This window comes from Vipera ursinii (genome assembly GCF_947247035.1).
Source record: "Vipera ursinii genome assembly, chromosome: W".
NCBI lineage: Eukaryota > Metazoa > Chordata > Lepidosauria > Squamata > Viperidae > Vipera > Vipera ursinii.
The window spans coordinates 40,738,310-40,764,528 of NC_139522.1; the positions used below are offsets into that span (position 1 = coordinate 40,738,310).

General features: G+C 41.9%; 2 protein-coding genes across 2 annotated transcripts in view; one reads left to right on the forward strand and one right to left on the reverse strand.

The window, feature by feature from the left end:
• LOC310648267 (uncharacterized protein) overlaps positions 1–25,118 on the forward strand; it is a 429,113-nt gene extending 403,995 nt beyond the window's left edge. Inside the window, exon 2 of the mRNA XM_083376018.1 lies at positions 23,199–25,118. Coding sequence (XP_083232144.1) covers positions 23,370–24,338 — 969 coding nt within the window. The 5' untranslated portion in view covers positions 23,199–23,369 and the 3' untranslated portion in view covers positions 24,339–25,118. The remainder of the gene's footprint in view (positions 1–23,198) is intronic.
• Positions 531–26,219, reverse strand: part of LOC310648250 (proline-rich protein 12-like) — a 114,002-nt gene continuing 88,313 nt past the window's right edge. The window contains exons 11-14 of the mRNA XM_083375993.1: positions 19,462–19,559; positions 17,721–17,849; positions 10,692–10,787; positions 531–890 (exon numbers count right to left, since the gene is read on the reverse strand). Coding sequence (XP_083232119.1) covers positions 750–890; positions 10,692–10,787; positions 17,721–17,849; positions 19,462–19,559 — 464 coding nt within the window. The 3' untranslated portion in view covers positions 531–749. The remainder of the gene's footprint in view (positions 891–10,691; positions 10,788–17,720; positions 17,850–19,461; positions 19,560–26,219) is intronic.

Consider the following 26,219-nt stretch of genomic DNA (forward strand, 5'->3'; position numbering starts at 1 on the left):
GGAAGCAAAAGTAGAAGTGATCGTCATTAGAGTATGGATGGATGGCTTCCCTTCACTCCATTTATTTGGCAAAGATGGGATTAGACATGTTGGACAGCAGGGGCCATATTTCCTGATCAGACTATGGATAAAAGGAGCTAGACACTGTATAATGACCAGTGCACCATCCCCCATGCTCAATTCTCAGCTCTCCATAAGGAGAAGTAAAGGTTCTTGATGGAAGAGATGTAGGGTAGAACCTCAGAACACCCTGGTCCTTCTCTTTTCACCAATCTCACTACTGTCAACTCACTCCATGGTGAGAAATCAAGAAGCCTTTTGGCTCTAAATTACACATTGTCATTTCTCTGACTTTCCAATGGGTTCCCCTATTCTCAACCCCAACCCTGAGCAAGGGGCAAGGCTGTTCAATTAGGTATTTATACATTTATATATAAATAATATTTCCCTGTACAGCCAGGGCAAAAGGAAAAGGGGTGTTCCAACCATTCAAATATTTGATGAGAACCCTCCTCAAAATGTCCTGTCTGCCACTACAAACCTCCACCCTCCACCACAGCATAGGCTTGTCCCATGTCCTGTTTAAGGAAAAAGAGAAACCCCCAAGAAGGGGTGGTGGTGGTGAGCTGTGTCTGGATTTGTTGCCTGTATTAGTACCTCTCGACTTTCCTCTTCCCACTTCTTGCTCTGACTCTGCAGAGGGGCAGGCATTTGGCAGCCCCTCCCGGGGTGTGGCTCTGATGATGGTGTCACACACATTTGCTTTGAGCCTGAGTCAGCAATTTGCTGAAGGAGTCAAACAGTTTCTCCAGCCATGGCTGGTTGCGCATGCACTGCTGCACCACCTCCTCCTGGCCCAAGTCTTCGTTTTGACCCTCAATTGCCATTGTCTGGAAAAACAGGAAATGAAAAGGTTGAAATATTAGCCATGAAGCCACACAGGTGGCTCTTTCAAGAAATCCACAAGTAGCCAGAACTGATTAGTCTGCATTTGGGGCCAAAGCTAAAAAAACATCACTAAAAGTCCTGAGACTTTTTAAACATGACAGTATTCTGTATTTTTAATGAGCTTCAAAAACTGCAGCTTATTTACAACTCTACTTCTACATACTAGTGATGTAGGTGTAGAGGAAGATTTCTTAATTTAAGAAAGCCCATACTGTTATTTTTTAGTAGTCTGTGTACTTATTTTAGTTTTTTGTATTTTATTTCATTGCTGTGGGGTGTAATCTCCAGCTAGACTAGAGGGAGAGGTCAAGAGGGCCCCAAGTTTAGAGTCATTGCACTGCAGTAAGCAGCACAGCCAGACCTCCTCCAGAATCTTTGAAGCATTATCTTGTTCCCAAGGGAATGTAGTCAATCTTGCGATTCTTGTAACATAGGTAACTAGCAATAAACTACTGTTGAGACTCTTCACTAGTGGTTCTGGATGCTTTCGCCTGAGCCACCCAGAGTCAATTAAAATCAGTTGGATAATAATAATAATATTAATATTAATGATGATGATGATGATGATGATGATGCACCACTTGAACACCATCGGGATTGACAAATTCACCACCAGTCAATTGCAAAAGGCGACTTTACTTGGAACAGCTTACATCCTGTGACTAATTCTGGGACTAATTCTGGCTGCACAAGACCAAGCCTTAAGGACAAATGCATACAAAGTAAAAATTGAGAAGACAGCAACAGACAGTAAGTGCTCCTATGCAAAGAAGCTGAAGAAACAGTGGACCACCTGGTAAGCTGCTGCAAGAAGATCGCACAGACTGACTACAAGCAGCGGCATGACAAAGTAGCAACAATGGTGCATTGGAAGATCTGCAAGAAATATCATTTGCCTGTAAGCAAGAACTGGTGGGATCATAAAATAGAAAAAGTCATAGAAAATGATGAAGTTAAACTGCTCTGGGACTTCAGAATTCAAACAGACAAGCACCTGCCACATAACACCCCGGACTTAACAATTGTCGATAAGACAGACAAAAAAGTCTGGATACTGGACATGGCAGTGCCTGGAGACAGCAGAATAGACGAGAAAGAACTGGAGAAGATAACAAAATACAAAGACCTACAAATAGAAATAGATAGACTGTGGCAAAGGCAAGCAAGGGTAGTACCAATAGTAATAGGCGCCTTGGGTGCAATCCCAAAACAACTGGAGCACCACCTGAACACCACTGACATTGACAAATTCGCCATTAGTCAATTGCAAAAGGCGGCCTTACTAGGAACTGCTTCCATCCTGCAACAATATCTGTAATACCATCAAACATCCATATCTAACTATCCCAGGTCCTTGGTAAGGACTCGATAGGTAGACAAAAATGCCAAATCCAGTCTGAACATCTGGCGGACTGTGCAATGATCAATAATAATAATAATAATGGAGCACCACTTGAACACCATCAGCATTGACAAATCCACCACCAGTCAATTGCAAAAGGTGACTTTACTTGGAACAGATTACATCCTGCGACGATATCTGTAACAACATCAAGCATCCAGATCTGCCTATCCCAGATCCTTGGAAAGGACTCAATAAGTAGACAAAAATACCAAATCCAGTCTGAACATCTGATCCAGTCTGAACATCTGGCTGATTGTGAATAATAACAACAACAACAACAACAATCCCCCAGTGAGGTACTACCTTGATGTGGTTGTGGGGCTTGTGTGATCTGAGGAAGATCAGAGCTATGCCAGAGGTTCAACCATACTGGACAGGTCTCATCAGGGTAGTCAGACAAAGAGTGTCTCTCCCATAAAAAATATGGTGAGACATAAATTTCAGAAAGCCATACCGGCTCGGATGTCGCCCAGGTTAACAAGATCCGCGCTAGATGTTGGAGTTCCTGGATATCTGGTGAAAAATGGGCTACAGGATTCAGGACTGTTGGCTGAGCAACCAGGGCCAGCAGCTGCAGAACTACTGGAAGAAAAGGAGTTTACCCGTCGCAAATACACAGTGATTGAAAACAAAGAAATAATGATCTGTTATTACAGATCAAGTCCAACAAGAAGAGGATATCTGAAACAAATGCACCAGTTCTGGAAAGAACAACATCCAGAATCAGAAATAACAGAACAGAGCCTAGCAGATCAATGTCAATTTATAATACAAAATAAAGTATTCACAGAAGCAAAATTGGAAGAACTGGAAAGGTTTACCCAGGGCAAACATTTCAAAGCCTTGCCAGAAGTAACTCAGAATGTAGAGGCAAGCCAGGGGGAGTTGGCAGTAGAGAAATCCAGCACAGATATACAATTGTTTTCATTTGGAAACCAGGCACCTCTTCCACAGGAAGAACAAAGCCCTCTAACTAAAGAAAGAAAAGAATTGAAACAAAGAATAACTGAGCATCTAGAACAGCACAAAAACAACAGAATAAGGCTGCCTGTATTGAAGCTTGTTGCAAAGAAACAGCTAGCACAAGCATTAAAAGATGCAGATACTGCAATATCAAGTATAAGCACCAATTCACTGCAAGAAACAAACCAACTAATGTACAGCACAGCTGCAGTTATAACTGAATACCTGGGATGCAAAATCAACAAAGAAGAAAAACAAACAAACAGTGCACCACAAAAATGGAAGGTTAGACTAGAAAATAAGATCAGCAAGTTAAGATCACATGCAAGCAAGCTAGAACAGATGAAAGAAAAGAAGCTGAAGAACAAGAAGGCCAAAGAATACCTAATCAAGAAATACCACTTGGAAACAAGGAAGATCAAGGAAGCACTGGAAATAATAAAGCAGCAAATAACAGCTATACCCAGGAAAATCAGTAGATACGAAGCTCGAATTGCAAATTATAGGCAGAACCTCCAATTTCAATCCAATCAGAAACGTTTCTACCAATCCATCAATGGAGAAACTGCAATGAATCAGTCAGTACCTGACAAGGAAAAAACAGTGCAGTTCTGGAAGCAGATATGGGACAACCCAAAGAAACACAACAAGGATGCGGCTTGGTTAAAAGAGGTGGATGCAAATAAAACAGAAGTTGAAATGAAAGAACTAGTAATAAAAACAAAAATGCTAGAAAAAAGAGCAAGGAAGATCAAAAATTGGTCAGCACCAGGTGAAGATGAACTGCATGGGTTTTGGTTGAAACATCTAACTGTTATATACCCACTCATTGCCAAGCAGTTCAACAATATACTACAAGGAGGAGAAATTGAAAAGTGGCTAACAACTGGGAAAACCTACCTTATAATGAAAGATCCAGCAAAAGGGGCAGCACCAGGCAACTACAGGCCAATTACCAGCTTACCAACAACTTTCAAATTGCTAACTGGTGTGGTAGCTGATGCAGTACAACAGCATCTAGTTAAAAACAATCTCTTTCCACCCAAGCAGAAAGGAAACTGCCCCAATAGCAGAGGAACAAAAGATCAACTCCTAATAGACAAAATGATCTTGGAAAACTGCAAGAAAAGGAAGACCAACCTGAATGTGGCATGGATTGACTACAAAAAGGCATTTGACTCTCTGCCACATGACTGGATAATCAAGTGCCTAGAAATAACAGGAGTCAGTAGAAACATCAGAAAATTTGTGCAAAGATCGATGGCACAATGGAAGACACAGTTGCAGGTCAGTGGTGAAAGACTGGGAGAGGTTAATATCAAGAGAGGAATATTTCAAGGAGATTCATTATCACCACTACTATTTGTTGTTGCACTGTTTCCTCTGTCAACAATACTGAATAACTCAGGACATGGCTCTCAAACATCAAAAACATCTGCCAGACTATCCCACCTCCTTTACATGGATGATCTGAAGCTGTATGGAAAAACATCATCTGAAATAGAATCGCTGCTGAACACTGTCCGTATATATAGCCAAGATATTGCAATGAAGTTTGGCTTGGACAAATGTGCCACACTTACTCTCAAACAAGGAAAAATAGTGAAAACTGAAGGAATCAAGATGCCCCACAAAAATAACTTTAAGAGTCTGGATGAGGAAGATTACTACAAATACTTGGGTATCCTTCAAGCTGACAACATCAAGCACACTGAAGTCAAGAAAAAGATTAGAGGTGAATACATCAAGAGAGTGAAGAAGATCTTAAAGTCCAAACTCAATGGAGGAAATACCATGAAGGCAATCAACGCCTGGGCAATTCCAGTCATTAGATACACAGCTGGAATAGTGGACTGGACTCAAGCAGAATTAAAAGCAATGGATAGGAAGACCAGAAAAACAATGACAGTGAATCATGCCCTTCATCCACGCAGTGACATTGACAGACTCTATCTACCAAGGCAAATAGGTGGGCATGGAATGTTGCAAATACATCAGATGGTTGAAGAAGAAAAAATGGCTTTGGAAGAACAATACCACTGAAGAATTAAAATAACAGCTCTCAAAAGAAACCAGCATGGCTGCATAAAGAACTCTCTGATAAATTGAAAGACAAAAAGGACAAGTATAAAAAGTGGAAAGAGGGGCACATAACTAAGGCAGAATATCAGCAAATAGCCCGAGCCTGCAAAGATGGAGTGAGGAAAGCTAAGGTTCAAAATGAATTAAAGCTTGCAACAGAAGTAAAAAAATAACATGTAAAAAACAAGAAAAAAGTGAAGGAAATGATTGGTCCACTAGTGGGAGAAAATGGCAAGAAGGTGACAAGCAACAGGGAGAAAGCAGAACTACTCAACTTGTTTTTTGCATCCGTATTTACACAAAGGGAAAAAAACAGTCCAACCTATCAAAAACAGTACCATAAAAAAAGATTAGAAAGACAAGTTTCTAATAGGCAACAAAATGGTAAGTGAGCACCTGTCCAGCCTAAATGAGTTCAAATCACCAGGACCAGATGGACTACACCCCAAGGTTCTGAAAGAACTGGCAGACGTGATCTCAGAACCACTGAACTATATCTTTCAAAGATTCTGGAGCACTGGGGAACTACTAGAGGACGGGAAAAGAGCTGATGTAGTTCCCATCTTCAAAAAAGGGAAAAAAATAGATCCAGGAAACTACAGACCTATCAGCCTGAAGAAGATCTTGGAAAAGATAATCAAGCAACGAATCAGCGAACACCTAGAGGCAAACAAAGTCATTACTAAAAGCCAACATGGGTTTGTCAAAAACAGAACATGCCAGACAAATTTATTGCATTCTTTGACCAGGTGACGAAATTAGTGGACCAGAGGAATGCTGTGGATATAATTTACTTGGACTTCAGTAAGGCATTTGATAAAGTAGACCACAACCTACTACTTGATAAGAAAGAAAAATGTGGGTTAGACAGCATCACCACCAGATGGATTCGTAGCTGGCTGACTGGCTGTACTCAGCATGTGGTCCTCAGTGGAACTGCATCTACATGGAGAGAAGTGTGTAGTGGGGTGCCCCAGGGCTCTGTTCTGGGCCCAGTGCTCTTCAACATCTTCATCATTTGGATGAGGGGATAGATGGGGAACTCATCAAATTTGCAGACGACACTAAGCTGGCAGGAATAGCCAACACTCCAGAAGATAGGCTTAAGATATAGAAGGATCTTGACAGACCTGAACATTGAGCGCTATCTAATAAAATGAAATTTAATGGTGAAAAAAATAAGGTTCTACATTTAGGCAAGAAAAACCAAATGCACAGGTATAGTATAGGTGGTACCTTGCTCAATAGTCCTAGTGGACAATCACTTCAATATGAGCCAGCAGTGTGCTGCAGCTGCCAAAAAAGCCAACACAGTGCTAGGCTGCATTAACAGAGGGATAGAATCAAGTTCACATGAAGTATTAATACCACTTTATAACGTCTTGGTAAGGCCACACTTGGAATACTGCATCCAGTTTTGGTCACCAAGATGTAAAAAAGATGTTGAGAGTCTAGAAAGAGTTCAGAGAAGAGTAACAAAGATGATCAGGGGACTGGAGGCTAAACATATAAGGAACGGTTGCTGGAATTGGGAATGTCTAGTTTAATGAAGAGAAGGAAGAGGGGTGACATGATAGCACTGTTCCAATATCTCAGGGGCTGCCACAAAGAAGAGGGAGTCAAGCTACTCTCCAAAGCACCTGAAGGCTGGACAGGAAGCAACAGATGGAAACTAACCAGAGAGAGAAGCAACCTAGAACTAAGGAGAAATTTCCTGACAGTTAGAACAATTAATTAGTGGAACAACCTGCCTCCAGAAGCTGTGAATGCTCCAACACTGGAAGTTTTTAAGAAGAGACTGGACAGCTATTTGTCTGAAATGGTATAGGGTTTCCTGCCTGAGCAGGGGGTTGGACTAGATGACCTCCAAGGTCCCTTCCAACTTTATTATTATTATTAATATATGAAGGACAATGATGAAGATGCACTGAAGATAGTATATCAGGAAGGCTTACTGACTACTGGAGAGACCTACAAGAAGGACCAAATGAAGAACAGGATGGAGGCATGGGAAGACAAAGCATTACATGGCCAGTACATTTTTTTTATTAAAGAGTTTTACATAAACAAAATTTTACAATACATCCCAAAATCCCACCAACCCCAAACCACCCCCCTTCCCCCCCCCCACTTCCCAGAGCTAAATACAGGGTATAGTTATAATAACCATATTCTAGCTAAAGATTATCCATAATATAAAATTAACCAAATTCATAATGTGCTTTAATTCCCCTTTAACATAAATACATACAAAGTACTAACACTAAAATTAATAACAATATCCCTCTAAAATCTACTCATAAGCTAAATGGAACTTTTTAGTCCCATATTTATTCTGAATATAATCTATCCATCTCCTCCAAACTGAAATATATCTTTCTTGTGAATGATTCTTCAAATAAGCAGAAATCTTAGACATTTCTGCAAGATTCGAAACTTTAAACACCCATTCTTCTATTGTAGGCAAACTATCCTTCTTCCAGTATTGTCCCACCAGTAACCGTGCTGCTGTTATCAAATTCAACATCAAATTGGTTTCTTTAACATCACAATCTACAACAATACCCAATAGAAACAATTGCGGAGAGAACTTTATCTTTCTCTTAAAAATCTTTTGTATGTTCCACCAAATTTTAACCCAAAAAGCTTTTATATTTCTGCAAGTCCACCACATATGAAAATAGGTGGCTTCTAAACTACCACATCTCCAACATTTAGACTGTAAGTTAGGATACATGTTAGACAACTTTTTGGGATCCAGATGCCATCTATAAAACATTTTATAAAAATTTTCTCTTAAATTTTGAGCCTGAGTAAATTTAACATTTCTAACCCAAATTACCTCCCAAGTATCCAGCGAAATTGGTTCCTGAATATTTTGTGCCCACTTTATCATACAATCTTTAACCTATTCCGTTTCTGAGTCCAGTTCGATTAAAACATTATATATCCTCTTTATATGTGCACGATTTAAATCTCTAATTTGTTTTACTAAATTTTCATCTATAATTGTGATGCCAACCTTCTGATCCAACTTCCACCTAGCTTTCAATTGAGTATATTGAAACCAAGAGTAACTTATGTTTTCTTGTCTTAACTCCTCTAATGATTTAAGTTGCCAATCATTCCCTTCAAATCTAAGTAATTCCTTATAGGAAAACATATCCAAACCCACTCCCATAGATACACCTTCTATCGCGTGTCCAGGAATTCCCCAAATCGGTATTTTATAATTTAACTTATAATAATACTTTCTCCAGACACGCAACAAGGCATTTCTAAGAATATGAGATTTAAAAGCCCTATCCACCTTCTTATCATAAAGCAAATATGCATGCCACCCATATACCAAATCCCAACCCTCAAGGTGAAGTATTCTCTTATTAGTTAAGTTGAGCCAATCACTAACCCATGTCAAGGCCACCGCATCATAATACAGTTTCAAATTCCGTGTACATGGCCAGTACATTAAAAAAAATAGCAGGGAAAGCAGATAACAAGATCTGGCAATGGCTAAGAGCAGGAAAGTTGAAGAAAGAGACTGAGGGAACAATTCTGGCTGCACAAGACCAAGCCTTAAGGACAAATGCATACAAAGTAAAAATTGAGAAGACAGCAACACACAGTAAGTGCTGCCTATGCAAAGAAGCTGAAGAAACAGTGGACCACCTGGTAAGCTGCTGCAAGAAGATCACACAGACTGACTACAAGCAGCGGCATGACAAAGTAGCAACAATGGTGCATTGTAAGATCTGCAAGAAATACCATTTGCTTGCAAGCAAGAACTGGTGGGACCATAAAATAGAGAAAGCAATACAAAATGAAGAAGCTAAATTGCTCTGGGACTTTAGAATTCAAACAGACAGGCTCCTGCCACATAACACCCCAGACTTAACAATTGTTGATAAGACAGACAAAAAAAGTCTGGATGGTGGAGGTGGCAGTGTCTGGAGACAGCAGAATAGACGAGAAAGAACTTGAGAAGATAACGAAATACAAAGACCTGCAAATAGAAATAGAAAGACTGTGGCAGAGGCAAGCAAAGGTAGTACCAATAGTCATAGGCACCTTGGGTGCAATCCCAAAACAACTGGAGCACCACTTGAACACCATTGGCACTGAGAAATTTACCATCAGTTAATTGCAAAAGGCAGCCTTACTTGGAACAGCTTCCATCCTGCAAGGATATCTGTAATACAATCAAACATCCACATCTGCCTATCCCAGGTTCTTGGAAAGGACTCAACAGGTAGACAAAAATGGCAAATCCAGTCTAAACATTTGGCTGACTGTGCGATGAAACATAATAATAGTAGAACTGGAGAAAATCCCAAAATACAGGTAGTCTTCAACTTATGACCACAACTGAGCCCAAAATTTCTATTGCTAAGTGAGATAGTTAAGTGAATTTTGCCATTTTATGACCTTTCTTGCTACAGTTGTTAAGTGAATCACTGCAGTTGTTAACATGGTTAAGTGAATCTGGCTTCCCCACTGACTTTGCTTCACAATGGTGATCACATGACCCCAGGACATTGCAACTGTCATAAACAGTGCTTTTTTTGTAAAAGAAAAAGGTGCCGGAACTCACACATGTCATACAACCCGCCTTGCCTACCCTACAAGGTTCCATCCAAAAAAAGGTGCCGGAACTCCGTTCTGGGCGTTCTATGACAAAAAAAGCCCTGGTCATAAATATGCAACAGTTACCAAGCATCTGAATTTTGATCACGTGTCTATGGGGATGCATGAAAAATGGTCATAAATTATTTTTTTCAGTGCTGTTGTAACTTTGGTCACTAAATGAACTGTTGTAAGTTGAGGACTACCTGTACCTGTATCAGTCAATTGTAAAAGGCGGCTTCACTTGGAACACCTTACATCAGGGTCTTCAAACTTGGCCCTTTTATGACTTGTGGACTTCAACTCCCAAAATTCCTCAGCCAGGCACGCTGGCTGACGAATTCTGGGAGTTGAAGTCCACAAGTCATAAAAGGGCCAAGTTTGAAGACCCCTGCCCTCCATCCTGTGGCAATATCTTTAACACACTTATCTCAGGTCCTTGGGAAGGACACAGGTGGAGTGATGCAGGTTCAAGTCCACACTCAGCCACGGAAACACACTGGATGACTTTTGGTCATTCACTCTCCCTCAGCAAAACCTACCTCCCAAAGTTGTTGTGGAAAAAAAATGAGAGGAAGCAATGCTATGCGTTGAGCTCCTGAATGAAAGACAGGTTATAAATCAAACAACCTGCAAACCCAAATGGGGTTTACTCAGGACCTTTACTTACCTCATCCTTACAACGCAGAAAGGTGTGGTATTTGTAGTGGTGAAGGGAATGGTAGAGAGTGTAGAAAAGGGATTTCTCTGCTTCCACATTGAATTCCTGTCAGCAATAAAGACAAAGAGTAAAGGGAAACCACTGCATGTTACATTTCCATATAATTTTACAACAGCCATGAACTTCTAAAGTCTTATATTCAATATTCCCTCTGTGATTAATTAAAAAAAAACCTAGGAAGTTTTCACCTGCCCTCATATTCTCATTTCAGCCTTTGTTAAAACTGTTTAACAAACTTAAAACTCTTTCCTTCCTGTTACATGAACCCATCTCCACCTTAATATCTGGAATTTCAGTTAGGGCAATCAATGGGCCTGGTCTATCCATGCAGGAGAATGAGGTGCAGGAATGAAGCCACAGAATCAGGTGTTTGATGGACAATGCTGTTTCAGAATGCAAGAAGTGGAGGTGAGGATGAAAGATGCAATTGTAAAGTCCATTTTATAATTTACAAAAGAGAGATTTTTTTCTCCAAGTTAAAAGAGAAAACAAATGGAATGGAGTACTCAAAAATATGAAATGAAAAGGTAGATTTTCTTACCCCTCACTTTCATGTCCATCACTAAGCTTCCACTCTTAACTTACATTCTTTTACTCCCCTTTCCTGCCAAAATCTACTACACAGCTTTCAAAAACTGATTTCCTCCTGAAGGGATAGGCTTGAACTTCCATAACTGCCACATCTGTTGGCTGAAAGATCTATTAATATCATTCTTCCTTCCATCTACAATAGTTTACTTCACAAGTCCTACATTGCTTAAGCCTTTCATCTCCACAGCTGTTGATGGCAATAGAGACTTACAGTATATCTCTTTTCCTTTCTTCTGCCCATTTTTCTTAAGACAAAGTGCATTTCAAGCCACAGTTTAAAAAGCAGGGAGAAAAAAAAATCCAGAGATATTGCTGATAAATAGAAATTTGTAAATCCTAATGGTTTCTTAGACTATCAAGATCTGAGTATTTTCCTCCATAAAGACATACAGGTAGTCCTCACTTAATGACCCTTTTCTTCAACCATTCAGTTACAATGGTGCCAAACCTATGGTAGTAATGCCCAGTCCTTGAGGCTACAGCTGTTGCAATGCCTCTCTGGTCACATGTTAAACGTTTGGGTGCTCGGCAGCCTGCCTGCATTTACAACCACAGTGTGTGCTTCAATTCCCCCCACCTGCCAATTTCCCCCCAATCTCTGGCCTTTTGATCATCCTGCACTCCACTGCCACCTATTCCAGCTGCTCCCCACTGCTCTCAGCTGACCTTTGCTTTCTTCCTCCCACTGCTAATGAGGCATGCCCAGAGGCCTCATAGTCTTGTGGCAGTCTCACAAAGCGCCAGATGCTGTCTTGGCTGAGTGCACCTCATTAATAGTGGGAGGAAGAAGACAGCAAAGGTCAGCTGGGGCTGGTGGGGAACAGCAGGGGTAGGCAGTGGTGGTGAAGTGCAGGGCAGTCAAAAGGCCAGAGATGGGGGGGGAGACAGGTGGGTGGGTGGAGTTGGACCGGAGGTGAGTGTGACAGGGCAAGAGAAGCATGAGGTTCTCACCTAATGTTGGCAACCGAGACTACAGGAACTGCCGTCGCTAAGTATTTATTTATTTATTTATTTATATTTATATACCGCCCTTTCCCGAAGGACTCAGGGCGGTTTACAGGGTGATTAAAACAAAATATACAAAAGTTAAAAACAGATTAAAAAAATTATATCCGTCCCTGAACAAATAAAACCCCAGTTAAAATTAAAATTCTCAGCCTGGGCCAGAGAGCTCGAAGAGCCAGGTCTTCAGGTCCCGGCGGAACGAACGGAGGTCGGGGGCGGTCCTAAGCTCCACTGGCAGCTGGTTCCAAAGGGCGGGCGCACCCACTGAGAAGGCCCTATCCCTGGGTGTTGTCCACCGGCAGTCTCTGACCGGCGGTACCCTGAGAAGACCCTCCCTGTGGGAGCGCACTGGACGAAGGGAGCTTGATGCCGGCAGCAGGTGTTCCCTCAAATAACCCGGACCCAAGCCATTTAGGCCTTTATAGGTCATTACCAGCACCTTGAATCTCACCCGGAGGGCAACCGGGAGCCAATGCAGCTCGCGGAGTAGAGGTGTTACATGGGAGTATCGGGAAACCCCCATCACAACTCGCGCGGCCGCATTCTGCACCAGCTGAAGCCTCCGAGTGGTCCTCAAGGGCAGCCCCATGTAGAGAGCGTTGCAGTAGTCTAAACGGGAGGTCACGAGCGCATGAGTGACTGTGCGTAGGGCATCTCGGTCCAGATAGGGTCGCAACTGGCGCACCAGGCGAACTTGGATCAGGCCCATGGCCGTCATGGAAGCCATGAACTCCCGAGCTAACTCAGACGACCCTCCCAGTGAAGGCAAATTGAAGTCCCCCAGAACTATAAGCCTGGGGAACTCCACCGCCAACCCTGAGAGGGTGTCGAGCAGCTCGGGCAGGGCTGTTGCCACACAGCTGGGCGCCAGGTATGTGAGCAACAAGCCCAACTGAGCCTGAGGGCCACATCTCAGGAGGAGGGACTCACTCCCGGCCATCTGGACAATGGTGGTCTCCCGCGGGCATAAAGTCTCCCAAACAACCACCGCCACCCCTCCACCCCTACCCTGAGCCCGTGGCTGGTGTAGCACACGGAAACCTGGAGGGCATAACTCGGTCAGAGGAGCCCCTCCCTCCGAGCCCAACCAAGTCTCCGTGATGCACACCAGATCCGCACATTCCTCCTCGATCAAATCCTGAATGAGGGGAGCCTTGTTAACGACGGATCTGGCGTTAAAATAAACCAGCCTAAGCTCAGGGGCCTGATCACCCTCATCCCCAGGGAAAAGGGTGCTAACCGGAGGGTCGGAGCGCGCCACCGCACGCAGACAGCGGGGGCGCGATCCCAGGTGTTGATATGGCCCTCCGTGCAACCACCTGCTGCCATTCCCTATCGTCGTGGGGATTTGAAGCCCCACCCCAACATTCACAGAACCAGCAACCACCTCCCCCAACCCCATCTCGTCGGGACCCCTAACAGGCCCAGACTGAGTGCCGGTTAATAATTCCCTCCCCACTCTACTATCCCTCCCCCTCCCTAACCTTTTAAAATAACCGGCTAAAAAATGTATCAGGGGCCTCTTAACGTGTCTCAACACTAGGCCCCTGTCTAAGCCCAGCCACCTCTCGGAGTCCCAACAATTGGGCTCGTCATTAAGGGGAGTGTAGAAACAGGCGGTTGGTCATGCCCAAGAGGGAGAAACCCCCCTGAGGGCATACAGATCAGCTCCAGAGTAACGATAACAAACCATAAAACAATAACATGTCCACATAGGGCAAAGATTACAATTATTTACAATGGGTGAATCAATAGTGCGGTTACATGATGTTTCGTCTAATAACCATTTCGCTTAGTGATGGAAACTCTGGTCCCAATTAGGGTTGTTAAGTGAGGACTATCTGTATTAAATTTTCAAAACTGAAAATGTAAAATACTCGTTGAAGTTACAGTTCTCAATGCTGGAAGTTTTAAATTCCCAATATCAAATGTTTGTATATTTTATAAACTTAGAATTCCCAAGGGAAAATATTAAAAATGGCATTTACAGTGAGGGAAAAAAATATTTGATCCCCTGCTGATTTTGTATGTTTGCCCACTGACAAAGAAATGATCAGTCTATAACTTTAATGGTAGGTTTATTTTAACAGTGTGAGACAGAATAGCAACACCAAAATCCAGAAAAACACATTTCAAAAAAGTTATAAATTGATTTGTATTTTAATACGTGATTTAAGTATTTGATCCCCTATCACAGGGCTTTTCAACCGGTGGTACGCGTACCACCTGTGGTACTTTGGCACGTGGTACATGACCATCCTAGAGAAGTGTAGCCAGGGAGGGGAATGAGCTGAAGCAACCCAAGCCTGAGGGAGAGGCAGCTGGAGCTGCAGCGCTGTTGGGGCTCAGCAGAATCCCCAGGAGCTCTGGCAGGGCTCCAGCTGATTGGCGGAGCTGGAGGTGAACTGAAGAAAAAAGGGGAGGAGAGGAAAGGATATAAAAGGAGGTGGTTTTGGTGGGAAAGGGGAAAAAAGACAACAGGGAAAGAGAAGGGTACGGAGAAGAAGCTGTGGAAGGAGAGCTCAGCAGGCAGGGAGGAAACAGGGACAGGGAAGAAGTAGCAGCCAGGAGAGTGCAATCAGCGCTGATGAAATGAAAAGCCGGGAGATGAGCATGTCGGAAAGGAGGTGGGTTTATTTCGGAAGCCAGTGGGTTCCTGATCAGCTGGCAGCTTGAATGGATTACCGTAAGGATTTTTATAGTTTTTACAGCGTTTTATAATTCAGAGGCTCTGTTTATGTGCTTTGGTTATTGGAATATTTTAGTCTGTTTCACAAAGGCCAGCAATGAGTCCAAAGTGTTGGCTTCCATAGGTTTAATTCCTTTAAGTTTAAACAAATGTAATTAGTTTTACCCCCTTATCTTGAGTCTGTCTATGGCTTTTAGCAAGTTTTCTTTGTAGGTAAACAGGCTTAATTTAAGGTTATTGCTTTTTGCAACTGGTGAACCTTTGCTACATTGTTTAAACTGAGACAAGCCTGAAGCAGTTTAAAGACACACACACACACACACACACACACACACACACACACACACAAAGTTTAGTGTTTCTTTATTCTGGGAGGCTTTTGTGAGCCTTTCTTGCTCCTGTCTCTTTAAGCGTATAGGGAAGGGACGGGGGTGTGGGGAGGTGCATTCTTACTGCACTGTGGAAGAGAGCTCAGAAGGCAGGGAGGAAGAAGAGGAGAGGAGAGGAAGAAAAAAAGAAGGGCAGACCAGCTAACTCAGGGGTCTACAAACTTAGCAACTTTAAGACCTGTGGACTTCAACTCCCAGAATTCCTCATCCAGCCATGATGGCTGAGGAATTCAGGGAGTTGAAGTCCACAAGTCTTAAAAGTGCCAGGTTTGAAGACCCCTGAGCTAGCTGGTAGTGCTGCATATTAATAAACATGGATAAATTCATCATACATTTGTCAGTGCAAAGGGAAAATGATTCAGGAAAGGAACAGCCACCGAAAATTTTAAAACAGGTACTTTTTTACTTTTTTCTACAGTTTGTAAGATTTTACTACATTATAGAATAAAATACAAAAATACAAAAGCAAATAGTAGGATACAGTGGGGAGGAAAAAGGGGAAAAAGTGAGGGGGAGAAGGGAAAAAGAACAGACTTCCTCTGTTGCAGTAGAAGGAAGCATTAACATTGAACCTCAACTTTTTACTTTTCCATAATATTATAAAGTAGCAATTTCCATAACAACAAATGAATCTAATCAGTAAAACCCAAAATTCCCCCTTTTTTTAGTCATCAAGTTTTTGACACCTTGCTAAGCACTGGTGGTACTCAAATATTGTCATGTCCTAAAAGTGGTACAATCTGTGAAAAGGTTGAAAAGCCCTGCCCAATGAATCAGCAAGATTTCTGGCTCCCAGGTGTCATTTATACAGGTAACGAGCTGAGATTAGAGTACTCACTTAAAGGGAGTACTCCTAATGTCAGCTTGTTACCTGTATAAAAGACACCTGTCCACAGAAGCAATCAATCAATCAGATTCCAAACTCTCCACCATGGCCAAGGCCAAAGAGCTGTCCAAGAATGTCAGGGACAGGATTGTAGACCTACACAAGGCTGGAATGGGCTACAAGACTATCGCCAAGCAGCTTGCTGAGAAGGTGACAACAGCTGGTGCGAAAATGGAAGAAACACAAAATAACTGTGAATCTCCATCGGTCTGGGGCTCCATGCAAGATTTCATCTCGTGGAGTTTCAATGATCATGAGAACAGTGAGGAATCAGCCCAGAACTACATGGGAGGATCTTGTCAATGATCTCAAGGCAGCTGGGACCATAGTCACCTAGAAAATAATTGGTAACACACTATGCTGTGAAGGACTGAAATTCTGCAGCGCCCACAAGGTCCCCCTGCTGAAGAAAGCACATGTACAGGCCTGTCTGAAGTTTGCCAATGAACATCTGAATGATTCAGAGGAGAACTAGGTGAAAGTGTTGTGGTCAGATGAGACCAACATCAAGCTCTTTGGCATCAACTCAACTCGCTGTGTTTGGAGGAGGAGGAATGCTGTCTATCAGCCCAAGAACACCATCCCCACTGTCAAACATGGAGGTGGACACATTATGTTTTGGGGGTGTTTTTCTGCTAAGGGGACAGGACAACTTCACCGCATCAAAGGGACGATGGACGGGGCCATGTACCGTCAAATCTTGGGTGACCACCTCCTTCCCTCAGCTAGGGCATTGAAAATGGGTTGTGGATGGGTATTCCAGCATGGCAATGACCCAAAACACATGGCCAAGGCAACAAAGGAGTGGCTTAAGAAGAAGCACATTAAGGTCCTGGAGTGGCTGAGCCAGTTTCCAGACCTTAATCCCATAGAAAATCTGTGGAGGGAGCTGAAGGTTCGAGCTGCCAAACGTCAGCCTCGAAACCTTAATGACTTGGAGAGGATCTGCAAGGAGGAATGGGACAAAATCCCTCCTGAGATGTGTGCAAACCTGGTGGCCAACTACAAGAAACATCTAACCTCTGTGATTGCCAACAAGGGTTTTGCCACCAAGTACTAAGTCATATTTTGCGAAGGGGTCAAATACTTATTTCACTCATTAAAATGCAAATCAATTTATAACTTTTGAAATGCATTTTTCTGAGTTTTTTTGTTGTTATCCTGTCTCTTACTGTTAAAATAGACCTACCATTAAAATTATAGACTGATCATTTCTTTGTCAGTGGGCAAACGTACAAAATCAGCAGGGGATCAAATATTTTTTTCCCTCACTGTATGTGAGCATAAAACAGAAGATGAGTAGAAGCACAACTATTCTTACCTTGAGCTCTCTGGCGGAAAAGAGAAATATGAGTAATTAGTGTAAATGAATATGTTTGCCACAGATCCTGGGCACCACCTTCATCCACTACACTTACCTGTGGTTTCGATACATTCTTCTTGAGTTTGTTGAGTGTCTTGCGGTTGTAAGGATCACCACCTGGGCACAACTTAACTGTTGTATCACATGTGTCAGCATGGAGTTGGGGGAACATGTGGAGTGCCTCCTGGATGGGGAAGTAAATGTGAGAAGAAGCAGCTTCTTACAATCTCCAGTTGTTGGGTCAATTCATTCCACTTTCTGTTGTTACAAAGATCCCAAGATGTTAGGGACTAGACAAATCAGATATTTAAATAGAGAGAGAGATGGGGACATCCTGAAATAATAAAGTTGGGTATAGCCATTGAAAAGACTCAAGAGACAACAGATTAGAGGCAGGAGGTGGTCTAGGGGAGAACTGCCCCTGTATATAAGTAGGACCAGACTACTACTTTCCTTGAAACAGACAAAAACATCACTACTTAACAGGATTCTCATTGATTAGAAAAAATGAACTACAGACTATTCAAGCAGACACCAATAGTACAAGGTCCTGAAAATGAGGTGATCCTAAAGACCCAGTTCCATACCCTTGGTCCAACATGTACTGCATGTCTAGAGCCTGGGCACTGTGACACCAAAGAAACCTCAGTTTCCCCTCTGTATTTGAAGATTTTATTTATTCTTATTTCATAAACTGTTTTTAAGCAGGATGGGGAGGAAATGGCTTTTCTTAGCTGGGAGTAGGATGCCTCATTTTAAAATATAGAAAAACAGCCCTTTCGTTTCACTTGTCTGATCATTCCAACAAGGCATACAGGTATCCCTTGTTTAGCGACCACAATTGGGACTGGCAACTTGGCCATTAAGCAGAACAGTTGCTAAGTGAAACCTTGACTGTGATTATATCATTTGAGCTTTCATTTGCTTTACAGACTTACAAAGGTCACAAATGCGATGATTGGCTGTAAAGTTACTTTTTCATAACTGTTGTAATTGTGAATGGTTGCAAAATGAGGCATTTGCTAAACAAGGACTACCTGTATAAATCCTCTTCCCAATATGATACATGCAAAGTTAAAGCTGACTTTCACAGTATATTGCTAACACAGGAAAAAAAGGAACTATCAAGCCCTCCTGTTTATGGTGAAGATTTTGCAAAAATCTCTGGGGTTAAGAGTACACTACCGGTATAAGTAGAAAATGATAAAACAAGTGGCCAGCAAAGTAGCACTTGAGATACTTCTAAATACCACCCATAGATCTTCAAAAATAAAATACTCTCCCCAACCAAAAAAAAAGGACATGGCTAAAACTAATTTCAGCATTTTGACTTAGATTTTATGAGGCCTTAGGAATAGGGTCACTGAAACCTTGTGCAATGTGGGGATCAAGTGAAATTTCACTCTCATTTCTTTTAAAATGCCAATTTAAATTTTTGGCATTCCTGCCACCATATATGATTAATACCAACCCCATATGAAAAAGCTGCTGACTCATGAATTGAAAGGTGACAGTGCAGAGCCATTTACAGGCATGATACATGGCTAGAGGAGCTGAAACATCCAAGACAACATGGAGTTAAGGATTGGATTTTTAGCCTATCTAAACTATGTGTTATAAACCTTTTGGTCTTCAGGGCCTCTCCTTTCTCCTCAACTGTTGTTGTGAAGGTGAATGGGAAGAAAACACTTGAGCCAAATCTTGGCAACAAAGCAAAGTCTATACTTAGAATAAATACCCTTTTCCAATATCAGTCTGTGGGGAAATAGCACATTCTACTTGCCCTCTTTCCATACCTGTAGTGACGGATTCAGTGACATTCTCTTCAGCACCTTTTTCTTATGATCGTTCAAAATTCCATCAATTTTCCTCATGGGCGGGAGATACAGTTCATCTGGGATAGGATTGTCAAAACAGATGGCAAAGGTCACAAACCCCCCCAAAAAAAACATCCAGGATGGGCAGAGACAGGAAACCCGCAATGCAGGACATGGGCAGCCAGTGTCCTGCACTAAGGAAACCTGGCTGCAGTGGACTGAATTCTAGACAAGCAAGTGAAAGGAACATAACATGGTTTCAAAGGCCACATTTCTTTTTTGAAGAGGCTGGAATTTTTAGGCAAGACCAGATTTCTCAAAATGCTATGTGTTACAAATAAGCGCTTGCTTAAGGACCACTTTACTCCAGGTGTTCTCAAATGGTGGGTTCCCTAAGAAAACAATTTAGAGGTGCACTTTTCTGGGGGAGGGGAGTTCATTGGGCTTAGGCAGGCAAAACTGAACCACTGTTAAAGCTCATTCCTGCTTTACCGGGAGAAGCCTACAGCAAGTTTACATATGCAAAACAACCAACAAAATCCAGAGAGCACTCTGAAGAATGGTTAAACCCATGGGTCTCGACATCTGTCAAAAATATCTGCCAATAACAATTACAGTTTTATTTATTATTTAGTTTTTATTTAGTTTTATGCAGAATTTCACTTATAATTTTAAAGGGCTGCGGGATTGCAAAGTTTTAGAAACTTTCCTCCAACCGGTCCTTCTTAGCTTTGTCTAATACAAAGACTGCTACAAAGGAGTACACTGAAACATTCAGTGGTGTTCTCTAGTCACAAAAGATCAAAGTTGGGGGATTTATAGTGCATTTTGCAAAATCACACATCTTAGGAAGAATGTGGAGATATCTATACATTTTTTTAAAAAAATAGCATGTTTATAGTTCTTACTATGGCAACATAGAACAAGAATGTACATATTCAGTCTGTTCTGGCCCCAGGAATTTTCTAAGCAAGTATAGAAGTATATAGAAGTAGAACGTACAGGTAGTCCTTGAGTTACGAATGTAATGGAACCTGCCAATTACATTCGTAACCTGAGAATTCGTAGGAGTGAATGGCATAACTTGAATGTGATCACTTAGTGCTTTGGCCCACATATTCGCTAATCGAATGTGTGGGTCATTAAGTGCACACAAGGTATCTCAGGCTGGGGCAGGCCATAGGAGGCCTATTGCAGGGGCAAGAGCACTGTGTCCAGCCACCAGGCTGCTCTGCCTGGCTGAACAAGGGCTCTGGCACCCAAGGCTGTGCAGGAGGTGAGCGTGGGTAGTTCAGGACTTTCAGGCATGGCACTAAAGTAGCATGTTGCAGTGTCTCTGCGGTTGTTCGTAAGTGCAAACAACCACTGTAATGTTGCAACAAACATAACTTTGGGATCTGGTTGTAACTACTTTTGGTGGGGATGTTGCAACCTTGAACATTCCCTAAGTAAACATTCATAACTCGAGGACTACCTGTAAACAAAGGGTCAGTCAAAAAGGACTCAAATGTCCTAAACGGCCACCACGACTCTGTTCAACTGGAGATGGATAATACTCCACTTGAACAGGACTCTCCAATAACATTGTGGCGGTTCACCAGACTCTCTCAAAGACTATGAATATTGAACAGACTGAGGATGATAACTATCCTAGGGGGGAGGGGTGTTATGTATTGAATATATATAAAGTTCTGTTAAGCCCTATTAAAGTGAAACTAACTTAACTCCAACTGCTTGTGAAGCTAAAATGAAACTAACCTTTAGATGACCCTGACTGTTAACTCCAACTGTTTTGGAGGGAAACTTTGAATATTCATATTTGGGCTGGCTTTTCAAGTACTGTGATTGGTTAAGGCCCTGTGGGCTCAGAGTATAAATTACAGAAAATTGCCTGCAGTTCTCCATGTTCTAGTTCTAGTTCCAGTCAATAAATGATGTTGTAACTATGCTGCTCTGCTCATTGCCTACTGAAGCCCACTATACAATAATGGTCCCTGGATAAATCTATATTGAAAGAAAAAGAATTTCTGCAAGTAGCGACAAAGGAAATGGATTTTTTGTTCAAAATAAACAAGGAAGAAAAAACATCGCTTCAAAATGTGTGGGATACGGCTAAAGCATATTTCAGAGGGTTGGCTATAATTTATATCGCTAAAAAGAATAAAGAAAAGAAACAACAACAGTTAAAGTTGAAGGAAGAATTCAGAAAGTTAGAATCAGAATTACAAATAGATCCACAAAAGAAAATACTTAAGAAACAAATGGAGATAATAAACCATAAATTAAATTTAGCCGAGATGGAAATAACAGCTCAACAGATTAAAAGGGTTAAACAGAACTTCTTTGAAAATGCCAACAAGCCGGGGAGATGGTTAGCATATAGACTGAAAAAATTATTAAAGATTACTATGAGATACTCTATAAGGCAGAGGAAATTCCAAAAGAAAAAATACAGCAGTACTTAAAAAAAGCAGACTTACCAAAAATTCCAGAGAATATTCGAAACATATTAAAAGGAAAAATATAAATGATGGAGATTATAGAAGCTATAAAAAGGCAAAAAAAAGGATAAGACTCGTGGCCCAGATGGATTACCTGCAGAGTTTTATAAATCATTACAAGATGTATTAAGTCCGATCGTGAAAGAACTGTGTAATGAAATACTCCTGGAGGCTAAAATATCAAATACCTGGACTGAAGCCAACATTACTTTAATACCCAAAGAAGACTCTGATTTAACAGAAATAAAAAATTATAGACCAATATCACTATTAAATGTAGATTATAAAATCTTTGCCTCAATAATGGCAGAAAGACTGAAGAAATTTTTGATCAAATTTATACATACAGACCACAATGGTTTCCTACCTAAAAGACAGATAAAAAATAATTTAAGAATGATTCTTGATGTGTTAGAGCAGGGCTTTTCAACCAGTGGTACGGGTACCACCTGTGGTACATTGGCACCTGGCAGGTGGTACATGACCAAGTGGTAGCCGGGGAGGGGAATGAGCTGAACCAGCGGCAGCACCACAAGCCTGAGCAAGAGATGGCTGGAGCTGCAGGGCTGTCAGGGCTCAGCGAAAGCGCCAAGATCAGCGCTTCTTCGGGGCTGTCAGGGCTCAGTGGAACCGCCAGGATCAGTGCGGCTTGGGGGGGGGCAATTTTTTCAGTGCCATTATAACTTTGAACAGTCACTAAACGAACAGTTGTAAGTCAAGGACTACCTGTACTTCATCACTTTTTTCCCTCTTTTTTTGGTCATCAAGTTTTTAACACCTTGCTAGGTGACTGGTGGTACTCGGATGTTGCCATATCCTAAGTGGCACAATGGGTGAAAAGGTTGAAAAGCCCTGCTATATACCAATGCACAGAGTATGAGCAATAAACAGGGTGAGTTAGAAATTCAAGTAAATGAGGGGGGATATATTGTTACCATTACGGAAACTTGGTGGGATAAAACCCACAAATGGAACATACAGCTAGAGGGATTTAAATTATTTAAAAGAAACAGACCAAATAAAAGAGGAGGTGGAGTTGCACTATACAGTATATAAGAAATAACTACATCTCTACAGAAATAGAGCACAACAATGATGAAAACTGTCTTGAATGCATTTGGGTCAATATAAAAGGGGAAAAATGACATTGCAATAGGTGTATACTATAGGCCACCCAACCAAGCAGAGAAAATAGATGAACTTTTTGCTAGTCAGTTAACTAAGGCAGTGTTCTTCAACCTATTTTGGGCAAAGGCACACTTGTTTCATGAAAAAAATCACGAGGCACTCCACCATTTTCCGCACCGTTGGACCTCCCCATGGTCGCTACATGAACGGTCGTAAGTCGAGGATGGCCTGTGTTCTCAAGGGGTTGGACTAGAATAGATGACCTCCAAGGTCCCTTCCAACTTCTTCTTCTTCTTCTTCTTCTTCTTCTTCTTCTTCTTCTTCTTCTTCTTCTTCTTCTTCTTCTTCTTCTTATTATTATTATTATTATTATTATTATTATTATTATTATTAGCCTCTTTATTTTATTTTATTTTGGGGCTTTTGTTTGTTTGTTTTTGCTGTGAAGGAAAAGGAAAGCTTGCATTTCTTTTTAATTTATCTTTCTGTATTTTCTTTTTTCTCTTCTTTTCTTTCTTCCTTCCTTCCTTCCCTCTCTTCCCTCCCTCTCTTTTCTTTCTTTATCTTCCTTCCTCTCTCCCACTTTCTTTCCCTGCCTCTCTCAATTTCTTGCTTTCTACTTGTTGTGGAAATTGGAAGCTACTTGCATTTCTTTTTAATTTTTCTTTCTGCATTTTTCTCCTTCATTTTTCTTTCTTTCTCTTTCTTTTTCTTTTTCTTTCTTTCTTTCTATCTTCCTTCCTTTCTTTCCTGCCTTTCTCTCTCCCACTTTCTTTCCCTCCCTCTCTCAATTTCTTGCTTTCTACTTGTTGTGGAAACTGGAAGCTACTTGCATTTCTTTTTAATTTTTCTTCCTGCTTTTTTTCCTTCCTTCCTTCCTCCCTCCCTCCCTTCCTCTCTCTCTCTCTTTCTATTCTATTCTCCTTTTTTTCTTTCTCCCTCCCTTTTCCCCTTCCTCCTTTTTTCCCTTCCTTTTTTCTTTCTTTCTCACCTTTACCATCAAAAGCACTTCACTCCAGAGGGGGGGGGAAACCCCAAAGGTTTTTAATTGCTTTGGTCCAAAGGACATTTTATTATGCAACGTATCAAAAGGACAGGTTAAAAAAAATCAGCCATGTAATTTTTCAGACGCAAGCGAAGCCTCCAAGAGCGAAGCGGTCAGATCCCTCTATTTCGGGCTGGGGCGAGGGGTTGCGGCGAGCAAAGAAAGCGGAGCCAGGCAGCTGACCAGGTGGGAGTCTCGCATCCTCAGCCGCACAGGGAGTAAGGAGTAAGCGGCGCGTGCTGGGGAAGAAGAGCTTTTTCAAACGTTGCAGGCAACCAACCACGTGACAGCTCAGGCGAGCCGGGCTAGCCACCCGTCCATCCTCTTCCAATAAGCGAGCCGGTCGCCTCTCCCCAGCTTCTCTCTCTTCAGCAAGAGACCCTCCGAAGCCAGAGAAGGGGGTGGAGCTACGCTGCCGTGGAGCCCTGGTGCCTAGAGAGGGCTTTTGCTTCCAGCGAAGTAGGGCCGTCAGCTTAGCCAAGGCTCCCCGCCAGAGAGTCTTGCAGCGCCGCTGCGCCCGCGGCTGTTCCTCCTCCTCCTCCTCTCACCGCTGTCTCCTAGGTCAGTGTTTTTTCAATTTTTCCCACGGCACACCAGGCAACATCTCGCGGCACACTAGTGTGCCGCGGAACAGTGGTTGAAAAACACTGAACTAAGGTATGTAGGAAGCACATCACAATAGTAATGGGGGTCTTTAATTACCCTGACATCAACTGGGAGACAAACTCTGCACCAAGTGGAAGATCAAACAGGTTCCTGACAAACCTAGCAGACAACTTTGTCTCCCAAAAAGTAGAGAAGGGAACTAGAGGATCAGCCATATTGAACTTAATTCTCACTAACACAGATGAAATGATAGAAGGTGTTGAACAGGAACCTTTGTGCGGGGGAGTGATCATGCAAGATTGGAATTCAACATTATGCAAGGACAAGGAATAGAACATACTCAAACTAGAGTCTTGGATTTTAAGAGAGCTAATTTCAATAAACTTAGAGAGAGCTTGGGAAGGAGTCCATGGATGAGAATCCTCAAGGGGAAAAGAACTCAAGAAGCTTAGGAAATTTTGAAAAGTGGAATTATAAAAGCCCAGTTTAGCACAATACCAACAAAGAGTAAATATAACAGTTCTCAAAAGAAACCAGCATGGGTGCATAAAGAACTCTGATAAATTGAAAGACAAAAAGGACAAGCATAAAAAGTGGAAAGAGGGGCACATAACTAAGGCAGAATATCAGCAAATAGTCCGAGCCTGGAAAGATGAAGTGAGGAAAGCTAAAGCTCAAAAATGAACTAAGACTTGCGACAAAAGTCAAAAATGACAAAAAAGCTTCTTTCAACATGTAAAAAACAAGAAAAAAGTCAAGGAAATGCTTGGTGTATTAGTGGGAGAAAGTGGCAAGAAGGTGACAAGCAACAGGGACAAAGCAGAACTACTTAACTAATTTTTTGCATTCCTTTTTACACAAAGGGAAAAGAGTCCAACCTATCAAAAACAGTACCGTAAAAAACAGATTAGAAAGACAAGTTAAAATAGGCAACAAAATGGTAAGTGAGCAGCTGTCCACCCTAGACAAGGTCAAATCACCAGGAACAGTTTGATTACACCCCAAGGTTCTCAAGGAACTGGCAGACGTGATCTCAGAACCACTGAACTACAGGTGAAACTCAAAAAATTAGAATAACATGCAAAAGTTCATTTATTTCAGTAATGCAACTTAAAAGGTGAAACTAGTATATGAGATAGACTCATTACATGCAAAGCAAGATAGTTCAAGCCGTGATTTGTCATAATTGTGATGGTTATGGCGTACAGCTCATGAAAACCCCAAATCCACAATCTCAGAAAATTAGAATATTACATGCAATCAATAAAACAAGGAGTGTACATAGAACAATATCGGACCTCTGAAAAGTATAAGCATGCATATATACTCAGTACTTGGTTTGGGCCCCTTTTGCAGCAATTACTGCCTCAATGCGACGTGGCATGGAAGCTATCAGCCTGTGGCACTGCTGAGGTGTTATGGAAGACCAGGATGCTTCAATAGCGGTCTTCAGCTCT